At 42.1% G+C, this 23,004-nt stretch overlaps 1 protein-coding gene across 3 annotated transcripts in view; it reads right to left on the bottom strand.

Annotated features, from left to right (window-relative positions):
• FXR1 (FMR1 autosomal homolog 1) overlaps positions 1-22,651 on the bottom strand; it is a 65,620-nt gene extending 42,969 nt beyond the window's left edge. For all 3 annotated transcript variants that reach the window (XM_034780625.1, XM_034780628.1, XM_034780627.1), the window contains exons 1-3: positions 22,497-22,651; positions 12,042-12,094; positions 943-1,036 (exon numbers count right to left, since the gene is read on the bottom strand). In XM_034780625.1, the coding sequence (XP_034636516.1) occupies positions 943-1,036; positions 12,042-12,094; positions 22,497-22,547 (198 nt within the window). In that variant the 5' untranslated portion in view covers positions 22,548-22,651. The remainder of the gene's footprint in view (positions 1-942; positions 1,037-12,041; positions 12,095-22,496) is intronic.
• Between the last annotated feature and the right edge of the window lie 353 nt (positions 22,652-23,004).

Genomic DNA, 23,004 nt, shown 5'->3' with positions numbered 1-23,004 from the left:
AGTGCAAAATTTCAGATTCAAACTTATAGGGAAACTTTTCTTCTTCCACATTTACATAATTCAAGCACAGATGAACTGGGCTTGTTCAAACTTTCAAAAAACAAAATCATCCCTTTGCTGAGATAAAACATGGAAAAATTCAGCTCCAAAAGAATATATTTGAGGTCATAACCAACTGAAAAAGCAGAATTAGAATGGAAGCTGGAATTCAATTTTTAACTATGTGAGCTAATCAAGCACAATGTAGTCATATAAAGCACTAATATACAGTTTCAGATTTTCAAAACACACACATTAACCTCAATACTACCTAAGTGAACTAGTAAACAGTGTGCACATTTTACAGGTGAGGAAACAAAGGTTTAAGGACCTGATCCTGCACCACTGAATTCAATTGGAATTTTGCTATCAACCTCAATAGGCACAGGTTCAAACCTAAAGGCAAGTCAGAGGTGCAGTCAGGATCAGAGATCAAGTTCCTAACATAGCTACTTCGTTTTGACCAAAAATGGCTTTTTAATTAAATGGAAATTTTCAGTAGGAAATTTCTGTTTTGTTGAATTTTTATGGGAATGGTAGGGTCACCATTTTTGATTGTCATCAGTTTCTGAGAAAACATGAAAAGCTCCATGAAAATTTTTAATGAAAATGAGAAAAGGTTTGTTTCCTATGATTTTTTCAAACTGAAAATACATTTTTTTCAACCAATTTCTTCTATATTGTAACTTCTATTTCGTAATAACCATATTCCACCTACTCGACCATTCTACCTTTCAAAAAGTACAACCATTACTAGTGACAGACACTACATATATTAGATGTTCACTTTTAAAGCTTAACTCTACTTTTTCTTGTGACTATAATCAGTATTAACATTATCCTGTCTGAACAGTCACTTCCACGGGAGGGCAAGCTAGGAAGGAAACATGAGAGTCAACTCACCTCCACTTCATCTCCTTCTCCTATTTCTTTCTTGATATCAGGTGGAGGTGGTAATCTGACTTCATTAAAAGGAACCTGTCGCTCTGGTTGCCAACTGAAAGTTGAATAGATATTTCATTGATTATTTCAAGAACTAATCCTGGTCTGGCAAGCCTTAAAAATATTCACTGACACAATTCATTCTTAAAATATGTTCACTGTTTAAAATTCAGTTATTATTATTAATTTATAATTTGTATTGTGGCAGTGCCTACAAGCCCTCGCCGTGAACCAGGATTCCATTGTGGTAGGCAGTGTAGAAACACAGAACAAAAAGATTGTTCCTGCTACAAAGAGTTTATAATCAACGAAAGTTAAATTTCAAAGAATTTTAGAAATAAAATTATTATTTGAATTGACAATCAACTTGGAAAAAACAGTTCTCTCTGAAACTTTTATATGTAACTATAGTAAACACAACACAGAAGGCATTAGAGAAAAATATTGCTTCAATATTTTTTCTGTTTACTTTTGTGCATTTTATATTACTTTGCATATAATCCGTCTCACTCTTCCCACGTGTAGTCGTCAGTTTCTCCCTTGCTGAAAAAATACTTACGAACATCAGAGGAACAGATTTTTTTAAATTCAGGATATAATATTTAAAAGGCTGTTACATCAACAGCTGAATTTTTTAAATTAATCAATTAAAAAACCCTCAAGTTGACATTATCCCTCTAAATTTCCTCCATAAATATCAAGTGAACTAAGTAAAAACTATTTTATAATGTACTTTACAGTTTTATCACTGCTCGTGCTATACAGGCCTTTATACGTATTTAAATATATCCAGCTAGCTGGGCATGAGGTCCTTGCACACCCCGAACTTCCATTGATTTCAGTGGGTGTTTTTGCTAGATCTGACTCTTAATAGCACATTATTAGATTCCTACATACCAATTTCTCCTCTTCTTAAAAAAAATGATTGGCAAGCAAAGATTCAATTTAGGATATGTCCACATTATTTTAAGAATTATACTTGTCAAGGAACTGCTTCAGTACCAGTTGTTGCTAGGTGTCTAGAATGGTATCCCTGACCAGTATGGTTAATGATATTCCTCTGATAAAGAGTGATTACTTACCTTACAGTCACTGTGATTCTTCAAGGCATTTGTCCACATAGATCCCACTTCAAGGGCTCATGCAACTCATTTGTGTTGGATCAGAATCTCTGAATAAGTCTCTCTGGGGGGGGCTCCTATGCCCTGTATGTCCCTGTAGTTCCCCAACCCCCCACCTAAGGGCATAAAGGGAGGAGTGGCCACAACCACCCCTCAGTTCCCTCGTTAAGTGAGAATACCAGCTAATAAAGACTCCAAAAAAGTAACGTTAACGGAAAGTCTGTGCGGATCCACGTGGACAAAACATTTGAAAGAACCACAGTTCCTGTAAGATACCATTCTTTCTTCTTTGAGTATTTGTTCATGTGGATATCCATTTCAGCACCCAAGACTCACTAGAAAGCAGTGCCCATCTGGAAGGTGGGTGTTACAGTAATAAATAAATACATCAGCCTGCTCCAATTTTGCCTCTAATCTGGAGGCCAGGTCCATAGCATAATGTTTAACAAAAATCAGGGGATTACTTCAGGTGGCCGTTTATTTCAGATAAAGAGATATTTTTGAAATACGGGGTAGTAGCCCTATTTTAGGTAGCACAGAATAGCAGATTGAGCCTTGATGTTAGGAGGAAGGGGCATGTCTGCCAGCTGGTAATAGAAATACACTGTATAATCCATCTAGCTAGTCTCCATGCCGAGATGGCTTGTCCCTACATTGCTTAATACAATTAAGAGGCACAGAATGGTATCACTCTATCCAGATAAACATACTACGGCCTCAGTAATATCCAGAATGTGAAGCTTCTTCTCCCTCAGAGTGCTGAGAGTTTTGGAAAGGAAAACAGGAAAACTGACTGATTTATTTAGGTCAGTTGTTCTCAACCCGCAGCCCTCTTGCGGACCAATCAGCACACAACTGCGACCCATGTGACATCCTTAGGGTCATACAGGTAGTATATATGTAACCCTTTTGGGGTTTAGAGAGCATGGCCTCTTTAAATCTTTTTCCTACGGGGGAGAGGGAGAGTGAGGAAAAAAGGAGGGAAACTCCAGGGGGTGACTCTGAAGCTGGGAGGGAGAGAGAGGGGCAGCCCGCAGAGGCCCTTGCAAAGTGAAGCAGCAGAGAACCTGCCTGAAGCCTGGGAAGGACAGGGCGGCCAATCGGGGACACCCCAGGACAGGAGCCAGGAGGAGCACTGTCCCAGAGAGAAATCGCTTGAGAAGGACAGGCCGGAGCTGGACCCAGTATCACGGCTGCCCAGAGCTCCATGGGGCTGTGAGTACTGGGGCTTGTGACCCTGCATTGGAAGAATAGATTTACCTTGGGAAGACTTTCAGCTCTACTGAAAGATCTGTTGACCTGCACTGAATGGTATCCATCAGTGGTGCTTAGCCAGTCAACATCCAGGATATTAGGTGTAATGACTTCAGGTCTGGGTGGAGAACCTGACCCTGATTAAGTGATATTATGTCTGGCAGTGTAATTAGAGGCTGAGGTGACATTTGAAGGAGATCTACCAGCCAGAACTGTGTAAGCCAATCAGTTTTACCTGCACTGCCTTTTGTCCAATTTTACTTATTATCTTGGGTATCAGAGGAATCAGCAGAGATGTATATATAGTAAGACTTGTTTTCAAGATGTAAGAAAAGCATCCTGTATGGATCCATGACTCATACCCACTCTGGCACAGAATTTTGGGCATTTCGTGTTCTCTCTGTTGGGTATTCCCATCCTGGACTTTTTTGCCAACTAGTGAAATATCAGAGAAAGGACAGATGTTCTGAGGTACCACTCATGACTGGTTATAGATTACTGGTTAAGAAGATTCACTGGGGTATTGCTGACACCTGGTAGGTGAAGGGATATCAGGATTACCCATGTGTCTGGCATCAGTTACAAAGCCTGGTGGTATCTAGGCACAGGTGCGATGAGTGAGCACCTACTACTTTACATAGTGCATTGCAGACATGTTGTCCACGAGAATCTGTATGACAGAACTTTTCAAGGCTGTTAAGAATGGCCTGCAAAAGCCTGACTGCCCAGAGCTCCAACACATTTACATGCTCTGGACACCAAACTCCCTGTATTTGAAGGTCATCTAAGTGTGTATCCTATCCTGCTCCTGAAGCATCCGTGATCACTGTCTTTTTGATGAAGGGATGGAAAAGGGTATAGCTCTGCAAGCATACCAACTTAGTGATGCCACAATATGAGATGGAATAGTTATCAATGTCCATATAATGTTAAAACGGACAACATACTGATCTTCGCCAGCCTTGTAATGGCACAAGGTGAAGTCTGGCTACAGGGGTCACCAAAAGTGTATTCTGACATGTGCCCATGAGTTTTACACAAGTCATGACCATGATCGATTGGTTTGCTTTGATACTAGGGAGTACTATCACAAAGAAGTGAAATCCCTCCTCGGGGAGGTGTGCTCTTACCAATTTTGAGTCTATTAAAACCCTTATGAACTCTATCAATTGAGAACAGCTAAGGCATGACTTCTTGTAATTTTCAATTAATCACCAGGCCTAAATCTCTGAGTAGGTCAAGGATAATGAGATGGAACTGCGAACACTTCTTGATGAGACCTGCCTTTGATCAGCCAACCATCCAGGTACATATAGATGTGAATGCCCTGTCTCCTTAGATGTGCAGTTGCCACTGCAAGGCACTTTGTGAAAACTCTCAATCCCGTGGAGGTGCCAAAATGATAGAACTCTGCATTGCTAGTGATTAGGTCCCTCTAGAGAATTATAGGTACTTCCTGTGGACTGGATGGACTGCAATATGGAAGTGTGTGTCTAGAAGGTCAAGTCCCAGAGCGTGCAAGGAAGGGATGATGGAGGCTAGCATTACCATCCTGAATCTGAGATGGCTTATGTATTTGTTCAGCCTTCTCAATTCAAGCAGAGGACAAAGACCCCATTTTTTTTTCAGAATAAAGAAATATCAGGAGTAGAAACCTCTCCCTCCAAATTCCACAAGCACCTTCTCTATTACTCCTAGATGAACCAAAGAGGTCTCCTCAACCTTCAGATGTTTCTCATGAGAATAGTCCCTGAAGAGGGACAAGAAAGGAGGGTGTGAAAGGACAATGACTGGAATCGGATAGAGTACCCTCTGGAGATAATCTCTATTACTCATCTGTTGGTGGTTAATCCAGTCCAAGCCTGATAAGATAGGGAAAGACAACTGCACAGTTTCAGGGAAACTGCACCTGTATCCTCCCTCTGTGGTCCACTCCCAAAGTGGCCACTTATGTCTCCAGAAACCACCAGTCTCTGGGTATGGACCCTTATCACATTCCCTTCTGACCACGGGGGGTTTAAGGCTGCACAACTCCCTGCCATACACTGTGATATCCCCAGCAAGCCAGCCTGGCTAAAGGTCTGTGCCTATGTTTTGTGTTGTTTCCAATGTTTATGAAAAAAGTGTATTGCCAGCAGTTACAAGTCACTATACAGTTCTTTCTGAGCAAGCACCTTTATTCTTAAGGAGAAAGCATTACAGAGAAAATGTGTACGAAATGTACAAAAGTTTCCTACACACATGCTAAAAGCTTATGAGAGGTCACCCGTCAGTCCTAACAAGCCCTAGTAGATCAAAGTCCTTCAGAAAATCCTGCCCATTTGCTGGATCAGACAGAAGGCCCTGAGTCAGTTTAAATGCAGCCTTTTTAAGCCAAAAGCCCTATCTTTGTTTTCATAGCCTCTGGAAACCGTCTGAACCAGAATATACAAACCACTCCGGGAAAGGAGTTGTAGTTCTAGAGTTGTTTAGTTTCACTTAGTCACCTTAATAACCCTCCACTGTTTTAATTCCTGAAGGAGCTGTGGTGACCTCATGGAGTACAACTCAATCATTCATACAATCCCTGGTCCACAGAGATACATAAACTGAATACAATATGCAACAAAGAGTCCTGTGGCACCTTATAGACTAACAGATGTATTGGAGCATAAGCTTTCGTGGGTGATTACCCACTTCGTCAGACTCTCCAATACACCTGTTAGTCTATAAGGTGCCACAGCACTCTTCGTTGCTTTTTACAGATCCAGACTAACACGGCTATCCCTCTGATACTTAATACAATATGTTCCTCCTAAAGATACTGCATGCGGTTGCAACATCTGTAACAACGACATCCAAAGATAGACTTATGGACAGCTCCAGTCTGATCTGGTTATGCCTTTCGACCTTTATATCAAACCACTTCTAGATGACTATGCAGGAGAGTTCACGCCTATAGAAGGTGGTGGTCTGTGGGAGAAATTAGGTTTCTTCCTTGGAAGATAAACTTTGTATCAGTGTTGGGAAAAGGAATGGGATTGATATTTTTAGGAATTCAGCCTGGAGGCTGGGTTATAGATTCCCAAGCATCTTAACATAGCCCTGGAATATTTTAATAAATGCAATACCTCATGAGTCTGATTGCTGAACAAGTCAGTGCCTGTGAAACACAAATCCTGAACCATATTCTGTACCTCCCTTGGCATACCTGAAGCTTGCAGCCAGGTCGTACTTTGCATTGTCACTGCAGTGGCCACTGATTGAGCTGCAGTATCAGAAATATCCATGGCTATCTGTAGAGCCATTTTCACTACTAGTTGTCCCTCAGCGATTACTGATTTTAACGCTTCCTTAGCATCTTGAGATAGCTTGTTGAGAAGAGAAGGTTACTGACCTTGTGCAGTAACTGAGGTTCTTCGAGATGTGTGTTCCTGTGAATGCTCCACTTCAGGTGTCAGTGCGACCTGGTGCCATCGATCGAAGATTTATGGTAGCAGTGCCTGCATGTGCTCAGTAGGTGTCTCACGGTGCCAGGTCTAGCACGTGCATGACCCAAGCTCTCAAGTTCCTTCTCTGCCGCAGAGTCCTAGCAACGAACTCCAAAATAGAGGGAGGAGGGTGGGTAGTGGAGCACTCACAGGGGGACACATCTCGAAGAACCTCAGATACTGCACAAGGTGAGTAACCTTCTCTTCTTCAAGTGCTGCCCCTATGGGTGTTCCACTTCAAGTGACTGTAGAGCAGTGCCCCTCAGAAGGCAGTAGGGACTTTGAGTTTATTTGAGTCATAGAGATAAGTACTGTTAGACCAACTGTGGCTTCAGCCCTGGAGTCTTGAGTGATTGCATGGTGCTCAGTGAATGTGTAGATAGAGGCCCAAGTGGCCACCCTATAAATCTTTATCAGAACATTGTTGAGGAACACTATTGAGGTATTGTAGAATGTGCTCTGATGTGCATAGGAAGATGCGTGTTCCAAATATGATAGCACTGTTGAATGCTTATGGAGATCCATTTAGTCAATCTCTGAGTGGATACTGCGCAGCAAAAAGTCTAGGAGATTTCCAGAAAGGTTTGGTCCTTTCCAGAAAAAAGCTAATGCCTGCCAGATGTACAATGTGTGCAAGATGGTTTCTGCTGGAGTCTCATGAGGCTTGGGATAGAATGTAGGAAGATGGATTGGTTGGTTCATATGAAAGGACGATGTTACCCTCAGTAGAAATTTTGGATGTGGGCACAGAGTGACCTTATCTTTGAAGAATATTGTGTAAGGAGGATAGGCCATAAGTGCCTCGATCTCACTCACTTGTCTGGTGGAAGTAATGGTGACCAGAAAGGCCACTTTCATGGATAAATGCAGCAGGGAACAGGTGGCTAAGGGTTCATATGACAGTCTGGTGAGGCATTTCAACACCAGATTCAGGTCCCAGCCGGGGTAGGTTGGCGAACTTCTGGGTAAATGTTCTGGAGACTTGTGAGGAAGTGTTTAGTAATTGGGTGCGCAAAGATCAAGTTCCCATCAATCTCATGATGGAACGCAGTAACGGCCGCAAGAGGGACTTTGATTAAGCTTGTTGCTAAACCCGAGCATTTCAGCTCCAGTAGGTATTCCAACACTAATGGTAGCAGTGCTGTGGAGGCTGTTGAGTGTTTTTCTTGACACCAGGAGGAGAATCTCTTCCATTTTTGAAGGTAAGGATTGTGTGGGGTCACTTTCCTGCTGTTTAGTAACACCTGTTTAACTTTTTCTGAGCAGGCTAATTCGCCATGATGGAAACATGTAGGAGCCACGCTTGTAGGTGGAGTTTCTCCGGATTCGTGTGAAGAGCGTGACCGTTGTTCTGAGATGGCATGTCCAGACAACCAGGGAGAGCTTGAGAGATGCATATCACCATGCGCATCAGGTAAGGTTGTACCATGCTTCTGTGGCCATGTCAGGACTATGAGGATAACCTTGGCCTTGTCTGTTCGTATCTTGCGTATTGCATGATATCACTGGAATTGGTGGGAAAACGTACATGAGGTGTGCATCCCATGTGATGAGAAAGGCATCCCCCAGTAACAGGGGTCCCATCCCCACTCTCGAGCAGAACATTACGCATTTGCTGTTCGTTGGGGATGCAAACAAGTCAATGAGAGGAGTGCCCCACTGGCGGAAAATGGAGAGCAAAACTCTCCCATTCGTTTCCCATTCGCGGTCTTGAGAGAAGTACCTGCTTAGCATGTCCGCCGTCACATTCTGACAGCTGGGAAGGAAGAAGGCCAAAATGTTTATTTTGTAGTGTATGCACCAGTTCCAGAGTTTCATGGCTTTGGTGCACAGTGAGTGATCGAGCGCCCCCTTGTCGATTGATGTAAAATGTGCAGGCAACGTTGTCGGTCATGATGCGAATGGGTTCATCCTTTATGTGCAGTAGGAAGTATCTGCAGGCACTGCGGACTAGGCATAGTTCTAGTAGATTGATGTGTAACTGAGTCTCCGCAGGAGACCATTTGCCTTGAACCGTGCACAGGTGCATATGAGCAAGGCGTCATGATTACTATTGAAGGGAGCTCCTGTTGGAACAGGATACCCAGGTATACATTTTCTGGTCTTGTCCACCAGTGTAGATAGTCCAGGACACTGGGTGGTATTGTAAGTCGTTTGTGCAGGCTGTGCTTGCTGGGTATGTATACCGAGCTCAGCCAGCCCTATACTCAGGGCATATGTAACCTTGCATGTCGTACCACGAATGTTGTGGCTGCCATGTGTCCTAGCAGTTGCAGGGCAGTATGAGCCAGTATTTGGGGGCTGAATCTTATCTCTAAAATAAGGTTTGTCAGAGTTGTGAATCCGTTCAGGGGCAAGGATGCTTTGGCTTCTATGGTATCCAGATGTGCCCCGCTGGACAGAGACTAGAGTGGATTTTCGTTTGTTCATCCGTAGTCCTAGATCCCTCAATAGTGTGATCATCATCTGGACTGAGTCCAGTGCTTCTTGTTGAATTGGGCCTTTGAGAAGGCAATCGTCCAGATAAGGAAAAATCATTATTCCCTGTTTGCGTAGATGTGCCACTAATACTCCTAGGGTTTCAGAGAAAACTCTTGGTGCGGTGGATAGGCCGAAAGTTAGTACTCTGTTCTGTAAGTGTTTGTGTCGTACTGTGAAACACAGGAATTTCCTGTGAGCGGGATGTATAATAATATGAAAATAAGCATCTTGGAGGTCGAGGGCTAAAAACCAGTCCCCCTTTTGCAGCACTGGAAGTATCATGCCCAGTGTCACCATTTTGAACTTTTGAGTGTGTACAAATTTGTTGAGTTTCCTGAGATTCGAGATAGGTCTCCATTCCCCATTTTATTTCTGGCTAAAGAAGTAGAACCCTTCGCCGTGTATTGCAAAGATACTCATTCCACAGCACCTAGTGGTACAAGATGATCAACTTCTTGTCCTACCAGATGCTAATGAGAAGGGTCCCTGAAGAGGGACAGGGAGAGAGGTAGGGTAGGTGGTCGGGAGGTAAAGGGAATGGTATATCCCACTCGTACAATCTCTAACTCCCATTGGTCCATTGTTATTGACGCCCAGATGTGGTAGAATGGGTGAAGACTGTGCCCAAAGCACGAAGACAGATCGGGTGAAAGCACTGCCTGGTGAGGGAGAGAGCACTGATAGAGTGGGTCTTTGTGGACAGTCCTGTCCTGGAGTTCTGACTTTGATCTTCAGGATCTGAGGTGCTATTCATTGATAGCTCTAGAAGATTTCAGACACATGCCCCTAGATTTTCTTGTCCTTTTGGAAAACAATCACCGGACTGAGCAACAACCAAGTACAAGGCATGACAGACAGCAGCTGTGGCCATCTGTGAGGGGAATCTGATGGTCATAAGATGGGCAGAGCTTAAAGCCTGATGGCTTTGGATCTGTCATTACAGGCAGTAGTGGAAAGAGGCACCAAACAGAATTGATAAAGAAATAGATTTTTGGAAATACAATAACAAAAGGAAAGAGGAGAAAATTTTAGTAGGGAATCAATTCCTGACTGACCTAAGCTAAACTAAGGAAATTCTATGAGGAAGCGACAGACAGAAGAACATAAGAATGGCCATAGTGGGTCAGACCAATGGTCCATCTAGCCGAGTATCCTGTCTTCCGACATGGTCAATGCCAGATGCTTCAGAGGGAATGAAAAGAGCATGGTAATTATCAAGTGATCCATCCTGTTGTCCAGTCCCAGCATCTGGCAGTCAGAGGCTTAGGGACACCCAGAGCACAGGGTTGCATTTCCTGACCATCGTAGCTAATACCCATTGATGGACCTATCCTCCCTGAACTTACCTAATTCTTTTTTGAACACTGTTGTACTTTGGGCCTAGACAACATCCCCAGCAATGAGTTCCACAGATTGACTGCGTATTGTTTGAAGAACTACCTCCTTATGTTGGTTTTAAACCGGTTGATCAATAAAATGATAAGTGACCCCTGGTCCTTGTGTCATGCGAAGGGGATACCATCATTTCCTTATTCACTTTCTCCACATCAGTCATGATTTTATAAACTTCTATCATATCTTCCCCCGCCCCATCATCTCTTTTCCAAGCTGAACAGTCCCTGTATTTTTAATCTCTCCTCATATCAGAGCACTATTCACAATGACTCCGAGATCTCTTTCTTGACTGGTAACAGCTAATTCACACCCCATCATTTTGAATGTGTACTTGGGATTTTGTTTTCCAGTGTGCATTACTTTGCATTTATCAACACAATTTCATATTCCATTGTGTTGCCCACCCAATTTTGTAAGATCCCTTTGTAACTCTTTGCAGTCTCCTTTGGATTTAACTATCTTCAGTAATTTTGTATCATCTGCAAATTTTGCTACCTCACTGTTTATCACTTTTTCCAGATAATTTTAAATATGTTGAACAGCACTGGTCCCAGTACAAATCCCTGGGGACCCTGCTATTTACCTCTCTTCATTGGGAAAACGGACCATGTATTCCTACCCTTTGTTAGGAGTATTTTAACCAGTTGCTGATCCATGAGATGATCTTTCCTCTTATCCCATCACTGATTCTGTCCTGCTTTCACAGATGGTAAGAGGAAACTGAGGGATGGTTGTGCCCGGAGGAGGGAACAAGGCTATGCAGGGTGCAGGCATGGTCCCAACAGATACTGCTGTAACAAGATTCTAATCCTGCGTGCATGAGGCACAGATGCACCTGAAGTAGGGATCCACAAAGGCAAATACTCGAAGAACAGTAATATATAAAATCCTTTCAAAAATTACAATATGAACTTACAATATGGTTCTAATACACTTCAAAAATCTCTAGTCTGTACAAGGAAACTGTAGCTGAACCCGGCTGAAAGATGAACACATGGGTACTGGGTGACAAAAATACTGCTAAAATGTCAGGGAGTAGCAAAGTCATATAGGGAAAGTGAAGCCTTCCTAACGATAACCCTGGTAAGAAACCCAAGAAAGTAAAAGTTAATTATCAGAATGAACTTGGTATACTAAATCTTCAAGTGTTGGAAAGGTAGTTAAACTAAGGGGAAAATCTAGGACTATGCTAGTAACTGTGGAAGGAGCCTTAAATATCATGTGTTCCAGAAATTGATCTTTTCAGTATGAACCAATTACTCACAATCTCAATGGTGAAGAGAAGAATAAAATTAATACAGTTTTAAACCATGGGGTTGTTTTCCTATAGAATACTTACTTGTTTTCAAATACAACTGTGAGTGAATCCTCATGGACATCTTTGATAAATCCCTGCAATAAGAAGAAAACAGTAGATGTGACATCTTCATTTTAGTAAGGCTTTTGACACAGTTCTACACAACATTCTCATAAGCAAACTAGAGAAATGTGGTCCTGATGAAACTACTATAAGGTGGGTACACATAACTCGTTGACATACCGCACTCAAAGAGTATTTAATGGTTCACTGTCAAACTGGGAGGGCCTATCTAGTGGGATCCCAAAGGCGTCTGTCCTGGGTCTGGTACTATTCAATATTTTCATTAATCACTTAAATAATGGAGCGGAGAGTATGCTTATAAAATTTGCAGATGACACCAAGCGCTTTGGAGGGGAGGATCAGAATTCATAGAACGCCAACAAACTGGAGAATTGGTCGGAATTCAACAAGATGAAATTCAACAAAGACAAGCGCAAAGTACTTTACTTAGGAAGGAAAAAATCAAATGCACAAAATGGGGAAAAACTATGTAGGTGGTAGTACTGCTGAAAAGGATCTGGGACTTATAGTGGATCACAAACTGAATACGAGTCAACAATGTGATGCAGCCGCAAAAAACATTAATATTATTCTGCGGTGTATTAACAGGAATATTGTATGTAAGACACGGGAGGCAGTTGTCCTGCTATATTCAGCACTGGTGAGGCCTCAGCCGGAGGACTGTGTCCAATTCTGGGCACCACATTTTAGGAAAGATGTGGACAAATTGGAAAGTGTCCAGAGGAAAGCAACAATTAGAAAATCTAACCTACGAGGACAGGTTAAAAAAAACATATGTTTAGTCTAGAGAAAAGAAGATTATGGGGGAAGTGGAGGGGGAAAGGGGGGAACCTAATAATCTTCAAACATGTTAAGGGCTGTTATAAGAAGGATGGTGATCAATCATTTTCCATGTCCAGTGAAGGTAGGACTACAAGTAATGGGCTTAATATGCAGTAACAGATTCCGGTTAGATACTAGGAAAAACTTTCTAACTATAAGTATAGTTAAGCTCTGGAATAGGCTTCCAAGAGAGTTTGTGGAATCCCCATAATTAAGAACAGGATGGACAAACACCTGTCAGGGATGGTCCAGATTTACTTAGTCCTGCCATAGTACAGGGGGCTGGACTTGAAGACCTCTCAATGTCCCTTCCAGTCCTATATTTCTATGATTCTAAGTGTTTTAAAAGAGGTTGCTGGACCATTAATGTTGATTTTCAATAAGTCTTTCTTGGTACACAGGGGACATTCCAAAAGACAGGAAGAAAGCTGAAGTTGTGCCAATATTTAAAATTGGTAAATGGTATGATCCAGGTAATTACAGGCCAGTCAGTCAGACATTGATCGCGGACACAACAGAAGGGCTGACACAACTCAACTAAAGGAGGATAATATAATTAAAGCAATTAACATGGGTTTATGGAAGTATTGATCCCATGAAACTAATTTAATATCTTTTTTGATGAGATTACAGGCTTAGCTGATAAAGGTAATACTGATGTAACTATAGTGGCACGTCAGGACCACTATACTGAAGGCTGCACCATGACTTATATTTAAAGGTTGACCTTCCTAAGACTTCTAAAATCGACATGCTTAGTCAGATTCCTTTGAAATTTGGTCTGCTTCAGAAGGGTTCAGAGTAGGGTTAGTAAACCAAATTTGGGATCATTTGAGCTTGCGATGTGGAGATATTTCTTTAAAAAAAATAGCCATTTTTCAAAAAGTTTCAAGGTTTTGTGTGTGTGGTTTTTTTGCTCAGCGCTATTAATATGTTGGTCAAAAAGGTCTCAATCTGTCAAGTTTTACTGCAAGTAGTGCATGGCACCCACTAAATCTTTGGAGGGCCCAAACTGAGAATGGTATTTAAGAAAATACACGTTTTTTATAGGTGCACATGCACCAATACAGAAGAACAGCTAGAGGATTTCCATTCCGACCACTTTATACGCTTAAAAGCTCAACTCTTGTAAGCACACTTGCTTTTAAATTTGATGTGCATCATAGGGGCACGAGGTAGTGTTAGTAACCCAAATTTGACCTTGGTATTCCCAAATTACAGTCTCCTAGAAGAAACTGGTTTACTTCTACTGTCGTGTTCTGTTAAACTGAAAGGTACCAATTTTTACCCAGTTTCTACAGCAGAATAATCAGCAGCCAGCCTAACCAAAATGTTTGTTATGCTGGGTGGGGAGGTGATGTAGACAGGACTTTGTGTAGAGAGGGTGGGGGAGACAGAGAGAGGGGTTGGGTTGCAGCTTTGGAAGCAGCAGAAAATGAGGACAAGTGGTAGGCAAGTCTTGCATTAGTTATTTGAGAACATCTGTATTTTATTAGCTCTTGAGGGTGTTTGCGGGGGCAGGGGGAGTGGTACTTCCTGATCTCAGGGCAGATTAACGTGGTGTTTCCAAACACATAGGACAGAGGTTTGGAACTGACAGTGCAGGTACTTTGACCGCTGAGGGGAAAGAAAACCTGGGTCGCCAATGTGAATGGGCTGTAAACGGAGGGAAACGACTTGTACATTTCAGCAACTCTGGGGTTGGCAGAGTAAAGGTATGCATATTAATGGGGTGTATTGGGGCACTGCTGCATTTCCTGATTTTCACAAGTCTGAGCTTGGCTCAATTCAACATTCTGTAAGGAAACAACACATCACTAAGCAACCTTAGCTCTATGTGAATGTAGTTCCCCCCCCCCGCATCTCATGTACTTTGATTTCTGTAAGGCGTTTGACGTGGTACCGCATGACATGACATTTAAAGAAAAAACAACAATAAAAACAAAACAATATAAACTTAACATGGCACACATTAAATTGATTACAAGCTGGCTAACCAATAGGTCTCAAAATGTCAGTGTAAACAGGAAGTGAACATTGAGCAGGTCTGTTTCTAGTGGGGTTCCACAAGGATCAATTCTTAGCCCTACACTGTTTACCATTTTTAGCAATAACTTAGATGAAAACATAAAATAATCACTGATAAAGTTTGCAAATGACAAAAAAAAAAGGGGGGGGGGAGTAATAGACAATGAACAGGACAGGCTGACAGAGCTATCTGGATCACCCATTAAGCTAGGTGCAAGCACACAATATGTATTTTAATACAGCTAAATGTAAACATCTAGGAACAAAGAATGTAGGCTATACTTTTAGAACGGGGGACTCCTTTTTGAAGCAGTGACTCTGAAAAAGATTTGGAGGTCATGTGATGCCTAGCATAGGTGCCAGCTCTGTGGGTCTCTGGGGCTGGAGCATCCACTGGGAAAAATTAGTGGGTGCTCTGCACCCACCAGCAGCCAAGTTCCCGTCCCCCACCCCATCTCATCTCCTCCCCTGAGCACGACACGTCCCCACTCCTCCGCCTACCTCCCAGCGCTTGCCGCCACCAAACAGCAGTTTGGCGGCATAGCAAGCTCTGGGAAAGAGGGGGGGAGGAGCAGGAACGTGGCACCTCAGGGGAGAGGACTTTGGAGAAGGGGTTGGAATGGGGGTGGGGCAGGGGTGGAGTCGAGGCAGGGCAGGGGACAGAGGGGGGTTGAGCACCCACCAGCGCGAGCAGAAATCGGTGCCTATGATCCCCAGATGCATAAACAGTGGAATCTTGAGTAAGAGTAGAGGGTATGTTTTATCTCTGTATTTGGCACTGTAGTGACCACGGCTGGAATACTACATCCAATGCTGGTGTCCACAATTAAAACAGGATATTGATAAATTGGAATGGGTTCAGATAAGAGCCATGAGAATGAATAAATGATTAGAAAACCTGCCTTATAGTGATAGACACAAGGAGCTCAATCTACTTAGCTTAACAAAGAGAAGGTTAAGGGATGATTTGATTGCAGTTTATATGTATCTACATGGGGAATAAATATTTGATAATGGGCTCTTCGGTCTAGCAAAGAAAGGTATAACATGATCCAATGTCTGAAAGTTGAAGATAAAGAAATTCAGACCACTTTGTTGTTTTTGACCAGTCCTGAGAGTTTTTTAAGTGCCCTGATTCAAACTATCTTGAAAGCAACCAGTCTTTATATTACTGATAAAGACAGATGATTATAGGGGGCTGCGAGCAACCAGAAGAGACACTGGGAGCCCATTTGTCAGGTTAAATCTATTCGTTACACAGACTTGAAATCTGGATGTTTCACATGCTCACTTTGCAAAGATTGTATATCTTCTGAACTTGGTAAAACGGCTGTGGCCTTTTCTTTAGAATATCAATACTGGCATAGTTATCCATGGATGTGTCACCTTAAATTGGAACACTGCATTGTAATCTACATATATCTATGCCTTAAGACCACATGGAAACTGCAGATAGTTCAGCTGCATAGTTAAGCGGGATTTCTCGTACACCTATGCTCCAAAATCTGATTCTAGATGAAATATAAGACTCATATTGACCCATTAAGTCCTAATTTGTACCTTACTTATCTTTGACATCACCTACTTCCTTATGTGAATCTGCAGCAAATGCAATTGTCTGAGGCACCTAAAGTAGCAGTCCTCTAATTTAAATGAAGTTAACAACAAGACATTCTCACTGAGGAGTCCTCAGCTCTACAACACCCTTTTATCATTTATTATTTGTATTGTGATAACATCTAGGAGCCCCAGTCATAGACGAAGGTTCCATTGTGGTAGGCACTAAACACAAACAAAACAAAAAAAAGTCAGTCACCGCCCTAACGAGCTCCTTGGTCTGCCAGAGCATAGATTTGATAACCTTCATAGAACACTGCAAGACACATCTGTTCCTCAATAAGTAATATTTTTAGAACAGATGGGAAGTCTTTTGGTGGTATTGAGGCAATATGTAATTTTTTAAATATAATTTACACATTTGTCCAAGTGCTGAGGTATTATTATTACTAACACATTTCATAAATCTAACAAATAAAGAAAACAGTAGTCTACATCATATTTGTTTAGTTAAATGTGAGATACTAATTCCTATAAAAAGTTATAACCTTAGTTTTCAAAATGCAAGGAAGTGGAGAATCAGGTCTTAAACCTTGAATTTCAGAGGAATTCTACACCAGGGTAGTAATGTATGCTTTAATAAATGAGAATGATTAAAGGATTGGAAAACACACCTTAGGAGAATTTGTGAACTTGATCACAATCTATAAATACCTACATGGGAAACAAATATTTGACAATATGCTCTTCAGTCTAACAGATAAAGTTATAACAAGGTCCAAATGTTGGACACTGAAGCCAGGCTAATTCAAACTGGAGATCAGGTGTAAAATTTTAACAGTAAGTAAAAAAACAACATTTGAACAACTTACCAAGGGTTCTGGTAGATTCTCCAGCACTGGCAATTTTAAAAATCAAAACTGGATGTTTTTCTAGAAGCTATACTCTAGTTCAAACAGAAATTATTTCAGGGAAGTTCTATGGTCTGTGCTATACAGGAGGTCAGACCACATGATCACAGTGATTCTTGTTGGCCTTGGAATATATTAATAGATTTGTTTTGTTACTATGAGCCACCACTCTGCCTTTACACTAGCCACTTTGGATGTTTTGACAGAAAGTGAGAGTTTTCCCTAAATTAATAGGTAATGAAAAAAATGAACATGTTTTTTCTCAGCATAACTGGGAAAAGTACTCTGTTACAATGACTCTTATTTAACCATTGGTGACTGTGAAGATAATTATGCCAAAACACAATTTTGGGAATAAACAAAAGAAATCCTCAGAGAAAAAAGGGAGCAGTAAGATGGAGCAAATAAAACAATATGGTGAAAAAGGCAAACAGGTAAGCTTTAAATAAGTGAATGGTGATAATTCTGTAACTTCAGCAAGAGGACTATCCAAAATAGGGCAAACCCAGAGGTATCTTATGCATTCACAACATATTGGAGGGGATCGGGGGGGGGAGGGAGGAAGATGCCTGTGCCCAAGCAAGATTTCTTCTGTGCTAGATTGGGAACCAGAGACTCAAAATAAAGGGTCTCCACACACCATGGAGATCTCTGTATCAAACGCCACAAGAGAGCTACTGACATATTGGGGTTCTACTACAGCTCAGGTGTGGCCATAAACTCACATGGTGAGGAGTGCAAGGAGGGTATATCTGTCACTCTTCCCTACATCCAAGAGTAGGTTTGATGCAGACCAGTTGTTTGGGGCCCCATGGGTGATGCTTCCAAATTGAGGTTAAGTATTCCCAAAAAACAGAAGTTCCCTTACCTGAGGCTTTGCTTGTGGGTTTAGGATTAGGCCCAACTGACAGTAGTGAAAGTTCCCTCCCCAGATGTATCTCAACCACAACTAGGAGGGACCAGTTCTAGAAAGGAGTTCAATCTCATTCGGTCATTAGTCTGTTTGCTGATATCGCTAACAAGGGAGGGTGGCAATTTCTGTGTTATGGAAACCTGGCACATTACAAACTAGACTAAGTGCACCTTATTCATTGAAAGAACCTCACATAATAAAGGCCTTGGTAAGTAGTGTTGTGGGTTGTGTCTGAAGCTCTGATGTTGAGGTCAAAAGATCTGAATACTATTACCAAACCCTTAAGCCTTTTAATGCCTAAGCACTATATTTTTATAATTGCCACTTATGTGAGAATTGTTTCATGTAATACACAAATAAAAAGACCCTCCTCAGGGTGGATAAAAATGGATGATTTTTTTTTAAGTTTAAAAATCAGATTTTTTAAAATTTAAATCAGATTTTTATTGTTATTTAAATACTAAGCTTTTCTCTTCGATAATAAACCTGTTTAAATTGAAATATGAACTTAATACAAAATACGTTAAGGCCTAACCTTATTATAATATCTTAAAACATTTAAGATAAAGAAATAATCTACCCTGGCCCCACTTGGTAGTTTACTGCTACTGGTCATTTCTTAGACAGAATTCCTGGGGAATCAGAATGACATCTGGTACATACACAACTTTCCTATGACTACCTGAAGCATTAGTCAATACCGGCTCAAATTTAGCCTGGGTATAAGTGCATATTATTTCCACTGTTAAACAGGGAGTTGCACCTGCTTATGCTAGGGACATTTTTGGTCCATTGTGTGTTATTTTTCAGCATGCAAGTCTAGTTATTAAAAATGTGTGTTGGATAAAAAATAATCCTTCAAAAAATATGTCAACTTTATTTTATCAACAAAATTTATTTTGATCTTACAGTTAACAAATAATAATTGAGAATACAAATGCACTTAAATCAGGAAATGCAAAAGTATAGTTTCTACAGTAACTACAATGTGGCCTCCTAGTACATAAGTAGTATTTTGCATTGCTGTTTATGCCATTAAATGCACACAAGCAATATGGCAAAATACGATTGCAACAGGTATTGTAGCATTAAGTTTCTTTATTTTTGACCACGCTATTAAAACCAGGTTTTTTTTTAAATGCTCATCTGAATGATCCTGAAAAGATTAATTTACCTAGTGTTCAAATTATCTGCCTTGGCCTCACCATACCTTAGGCCCCAATCCTACAAGTTGTTCCATGCAGGCAGCCCACATGAAACAACTTGAGGGACCAGGGCTTTAATTTGTGAACCTTCTAAGGGGAGTAAGATGAGAAGAGTACTCTCTGTCCATTGGATAAAGTAAAAATGATTAGTAAAACCTTGTCAGATAATGTTTATTTCAAAAGATATTTAAAATTGGTTTGGAGGTTAATGGTTTAGAGTTAAATCAGATTATTATATTACAAGAGCTAACCATCAAGAAATCCCTCTTGTAGCATACACCATAACCAGTTACCCCTTTTAAATAAATTGATTTATATTGTGGAAAATAGATTTTGATCTTTTCTATTTTTAGAAAAGTACAATAACCATTTTCCTTACTAAATTATGTCATTTATAATGCACACACGAAGAACTCTAAAATTCTAGCAAATGAAGAGCAGTTAGTGAGGGACAAGAGAAGCTATTATTGATGCCATGTTCATAGCTCTAAAGAGTACAGCACTAACTACAGTAAAACATGGCAAATTTGATTTAATATTAAAGATTTTTGTAAGCACATGATTATAGCTTAGCTGCAGTTAAGTCATTTACACAAGAATTATTTGTTTTACACAATTATTAGCTTGGCTTTGTATCTACTGGCACGGTGGGTAAGTTTCACATTTCATGACATGATTGCGGTATACTGTAATAGTAAGTCTGAATCCAGGACACTGAATGGAACCCTCAGGTTTCATCCTGTCATCTTATATGTTTTTTTTCCCCTTCAGAAGAAAAATGTAATGCCTTCCATACACTGACCTTACCTGAGATAGTGATCCTCTTGTAAGTCTTGCTATTCTATCACTACCCAGGGATGCTGAAAGCATTAGTCTGATTCCTCCCTCCCTCCCTTCTAAACCCTAGACAGAAAAATTAAGCAATTTAGATCCCCAGACATGCATGCAACCTTTGCTTGCTTAACATGCAACAGCTCTTTAGGCCAACCAGATCTGGCTATCAGCAGATGTTATTTCACCATATTTATCTACCGAAACAAAACAGAATCTTCTGAAAGGGTGTGTAGATATGGATCACAAGGTGACCAAAAGCCTTAACTCAATACATCTCAACCCCAGCTTTCAGAAAGAAATTGGATTATAAACCTAACTCTTAATAACTGGACTACATTCAGTATTAGATGTTATCCTTTCCCCAGATCTCAGTTAATAGAAATGACCAGTTTGGCGGTCAGCTCTAAGTAAAACCCACTTATAGGTCACCTCCCTATGGCCCATTACTTCCATTAACCACCCTTCTTCATAGTGCTAAATACAATATGGTACAGACTCAGCTCTGCCAATTCTCACTTACTTGGAGGGACACTTCATCATTCCAGATTATAAAGCAGGCTTTATATGATGATAATTTTGAATTTACACAGATCCTTTCATCCAAAGATTCTAAAGTACCTCATAACACTCTTGTAAACCCCCGTATTCTTCAACAGATGAGGAAACTGTAGCATAGTTAAGTAAACTGTCCAAGGTCACAAAGCAAGGCAATGGCAGAGTCAGAAATAATATCTAGATAAAATTCCTGACTACTCTAACCAGCAGAAAAGGCTCCCTTCTCTTTTTTAAAAGAATCTTTCTCTTATGATGAAGGATTTTAATGTGTGTTCTGATGAGACTTTCAAAATCTCAATAAGACTTTTAAAATTCCTTTAATTGTCAAAGTCTAACAACACTGTTGATCTCAATAAAAATTTCAACACTACATATTAAGAGTGGAAATACAATTTTCCCTAGTAAGTTCTATCAGAGACCCTCTTACTAGTTTATCAAACAGCTATCTATTAAAAGATTGAAACTTGTAAAATCAGCTGGTTATGATCCTTAGAACACCAACTGTGTTTACATACTATACAATTACCATATAGGGTGACCGGATGTCCCGATTTAATAGGGACAATCCCGATATTTGGGGCTTTTTCTTATATAGGTGGCTATTACCCCCTACCCCGTCCCAATTTTTCACACTTTCTATCTGGTCACCCTATTACCATATGATATTGACTGTAAATCTATAGCCCTAACCAACAGAAACTCATGAAAAGGGCAAATAAATCACTGTCTTACATAGTGGGCTATTATGATTAGATGTAAGTGATTAAGGGAGTCCTGAAATTAAGTGCACAGGGAGCAGAGCATAAAGTGAGTGTTCACAATGATGGCTGCAATCAGCCCTCCTGCAAAGGAGCACAGAGGGCTCTCTCTCTATAAAAAGAGCTGGGATTCTCAAACATCTCAGGCCTGGCTTAGGGAAAAAGACTGACAGGCAACAGCTGAGAGTATTTTGTATTGATCCTGTAACATCCTGGCATACCAGGGAGGGTGGTGGTGAAGGAAGCTTTCTGATGACATAAATAAACTCCAAGTCCCTAAGCATTATATTATATGGGCTTTTATTTTCAGCAGTTTAATCCACACTCCTCCAAAAAGCTTCTATCCCTCGAATAATCCAAACCTTCACCCCCCCAAAAGGAAGAAATCTGTCTCCGTTTGTCAGCTGATAACCTGCCTCAGGCTCCCCCTTCCACTTTGCAAGGTCCTAGCCCCATCCTTTGAGAATAAACCTCATCTACACGCCCCCAAACTCCTTCTCAAACCCTACCCCACACGGATGTCTCCTCCCACCCCAACCCCCACCCCACAACCCAACCCCCTTCTCCCAGCGCCCCCCAAGCACTCGCACTCCCTCCAGCCCACCCTTCCCCCCTACACCCAAGCAAACCTCCCCCCCACACACACCCCCCCTTGCCCCGCAGGCCCCGCCTCGCTCCCCCCCGCCCCCCCCCCCCCCCCCCCTCCGCGCCTCGGGCCCGAAACTACCCTAACGGTTTCTTTGGATGAGAGGGACAGGCCGAGACCGGGGCACGGAGACCGTTACCCGCCCCGCGCCCTCCGCTTGGCGCCCCCCGCCCCGGACCGATACCTTGTAGAAGGCCCCGTTGGAGCCGCGCACTTCCACGGTCAGCTCCTCCATGTTGAGACCGCAAAGGACGCCGGGACGGGCTTCTAGAAACTGTCACCACTGGTGGGGGGGGGCCCCCCCGGGCTCCCTTTCCGAGTCCTCACCCACCGCGGGGCGGCGCCGGCTCGGCTCGCTCTCCCCTCGCACTGGGGGCGGGGTGTTCCCGCTCGGCTCCCCGGCCCCTCCCCACACACTGGAGCGGCCAATTCCCTCTCACGCCGGGCGGGGCGCCTGTCCCCCTGCGAGCTGCCGCTTCCCGCTCGGGTCCCCTCCGGCCTTCCCCGCGCGCCCTGGGCGAGCCTGAGTCCCCCTCGCCCGCCCCGGGGAGCGGCAGAACGGGCTCCCCCAGGGCGCGGGCTGACGCCTAACGCACACAAGGGCTGGCTGCCACCTGTCCCCAGAGCGCCCTCGGTGCCGCCACCCAGAGCTCGGGGCGCTGGCTCGTCCCCCGCCGCGGGCTCATTCCCCC

Source organism: Trachemys scripta, chromosome 9, assembly GCF_013100865.1.
Source record: "Trachemys scripta elegans isolate TJP31775 chromosome 9, CAS_Tse_1.0, whole genome shotgun sequence".
In the NCBI taxonomy this organism is placed as follows: domain Eukaryota; kingdom Metazoa; phylum Chordata; order Testudines; family Emydidae; genus Trachemys; species Trachemys scripta.
Note: the sequence above shows the minus strand (reverse complement) of the source record. Positions and strands in the feature narration are given on the sequence as shown.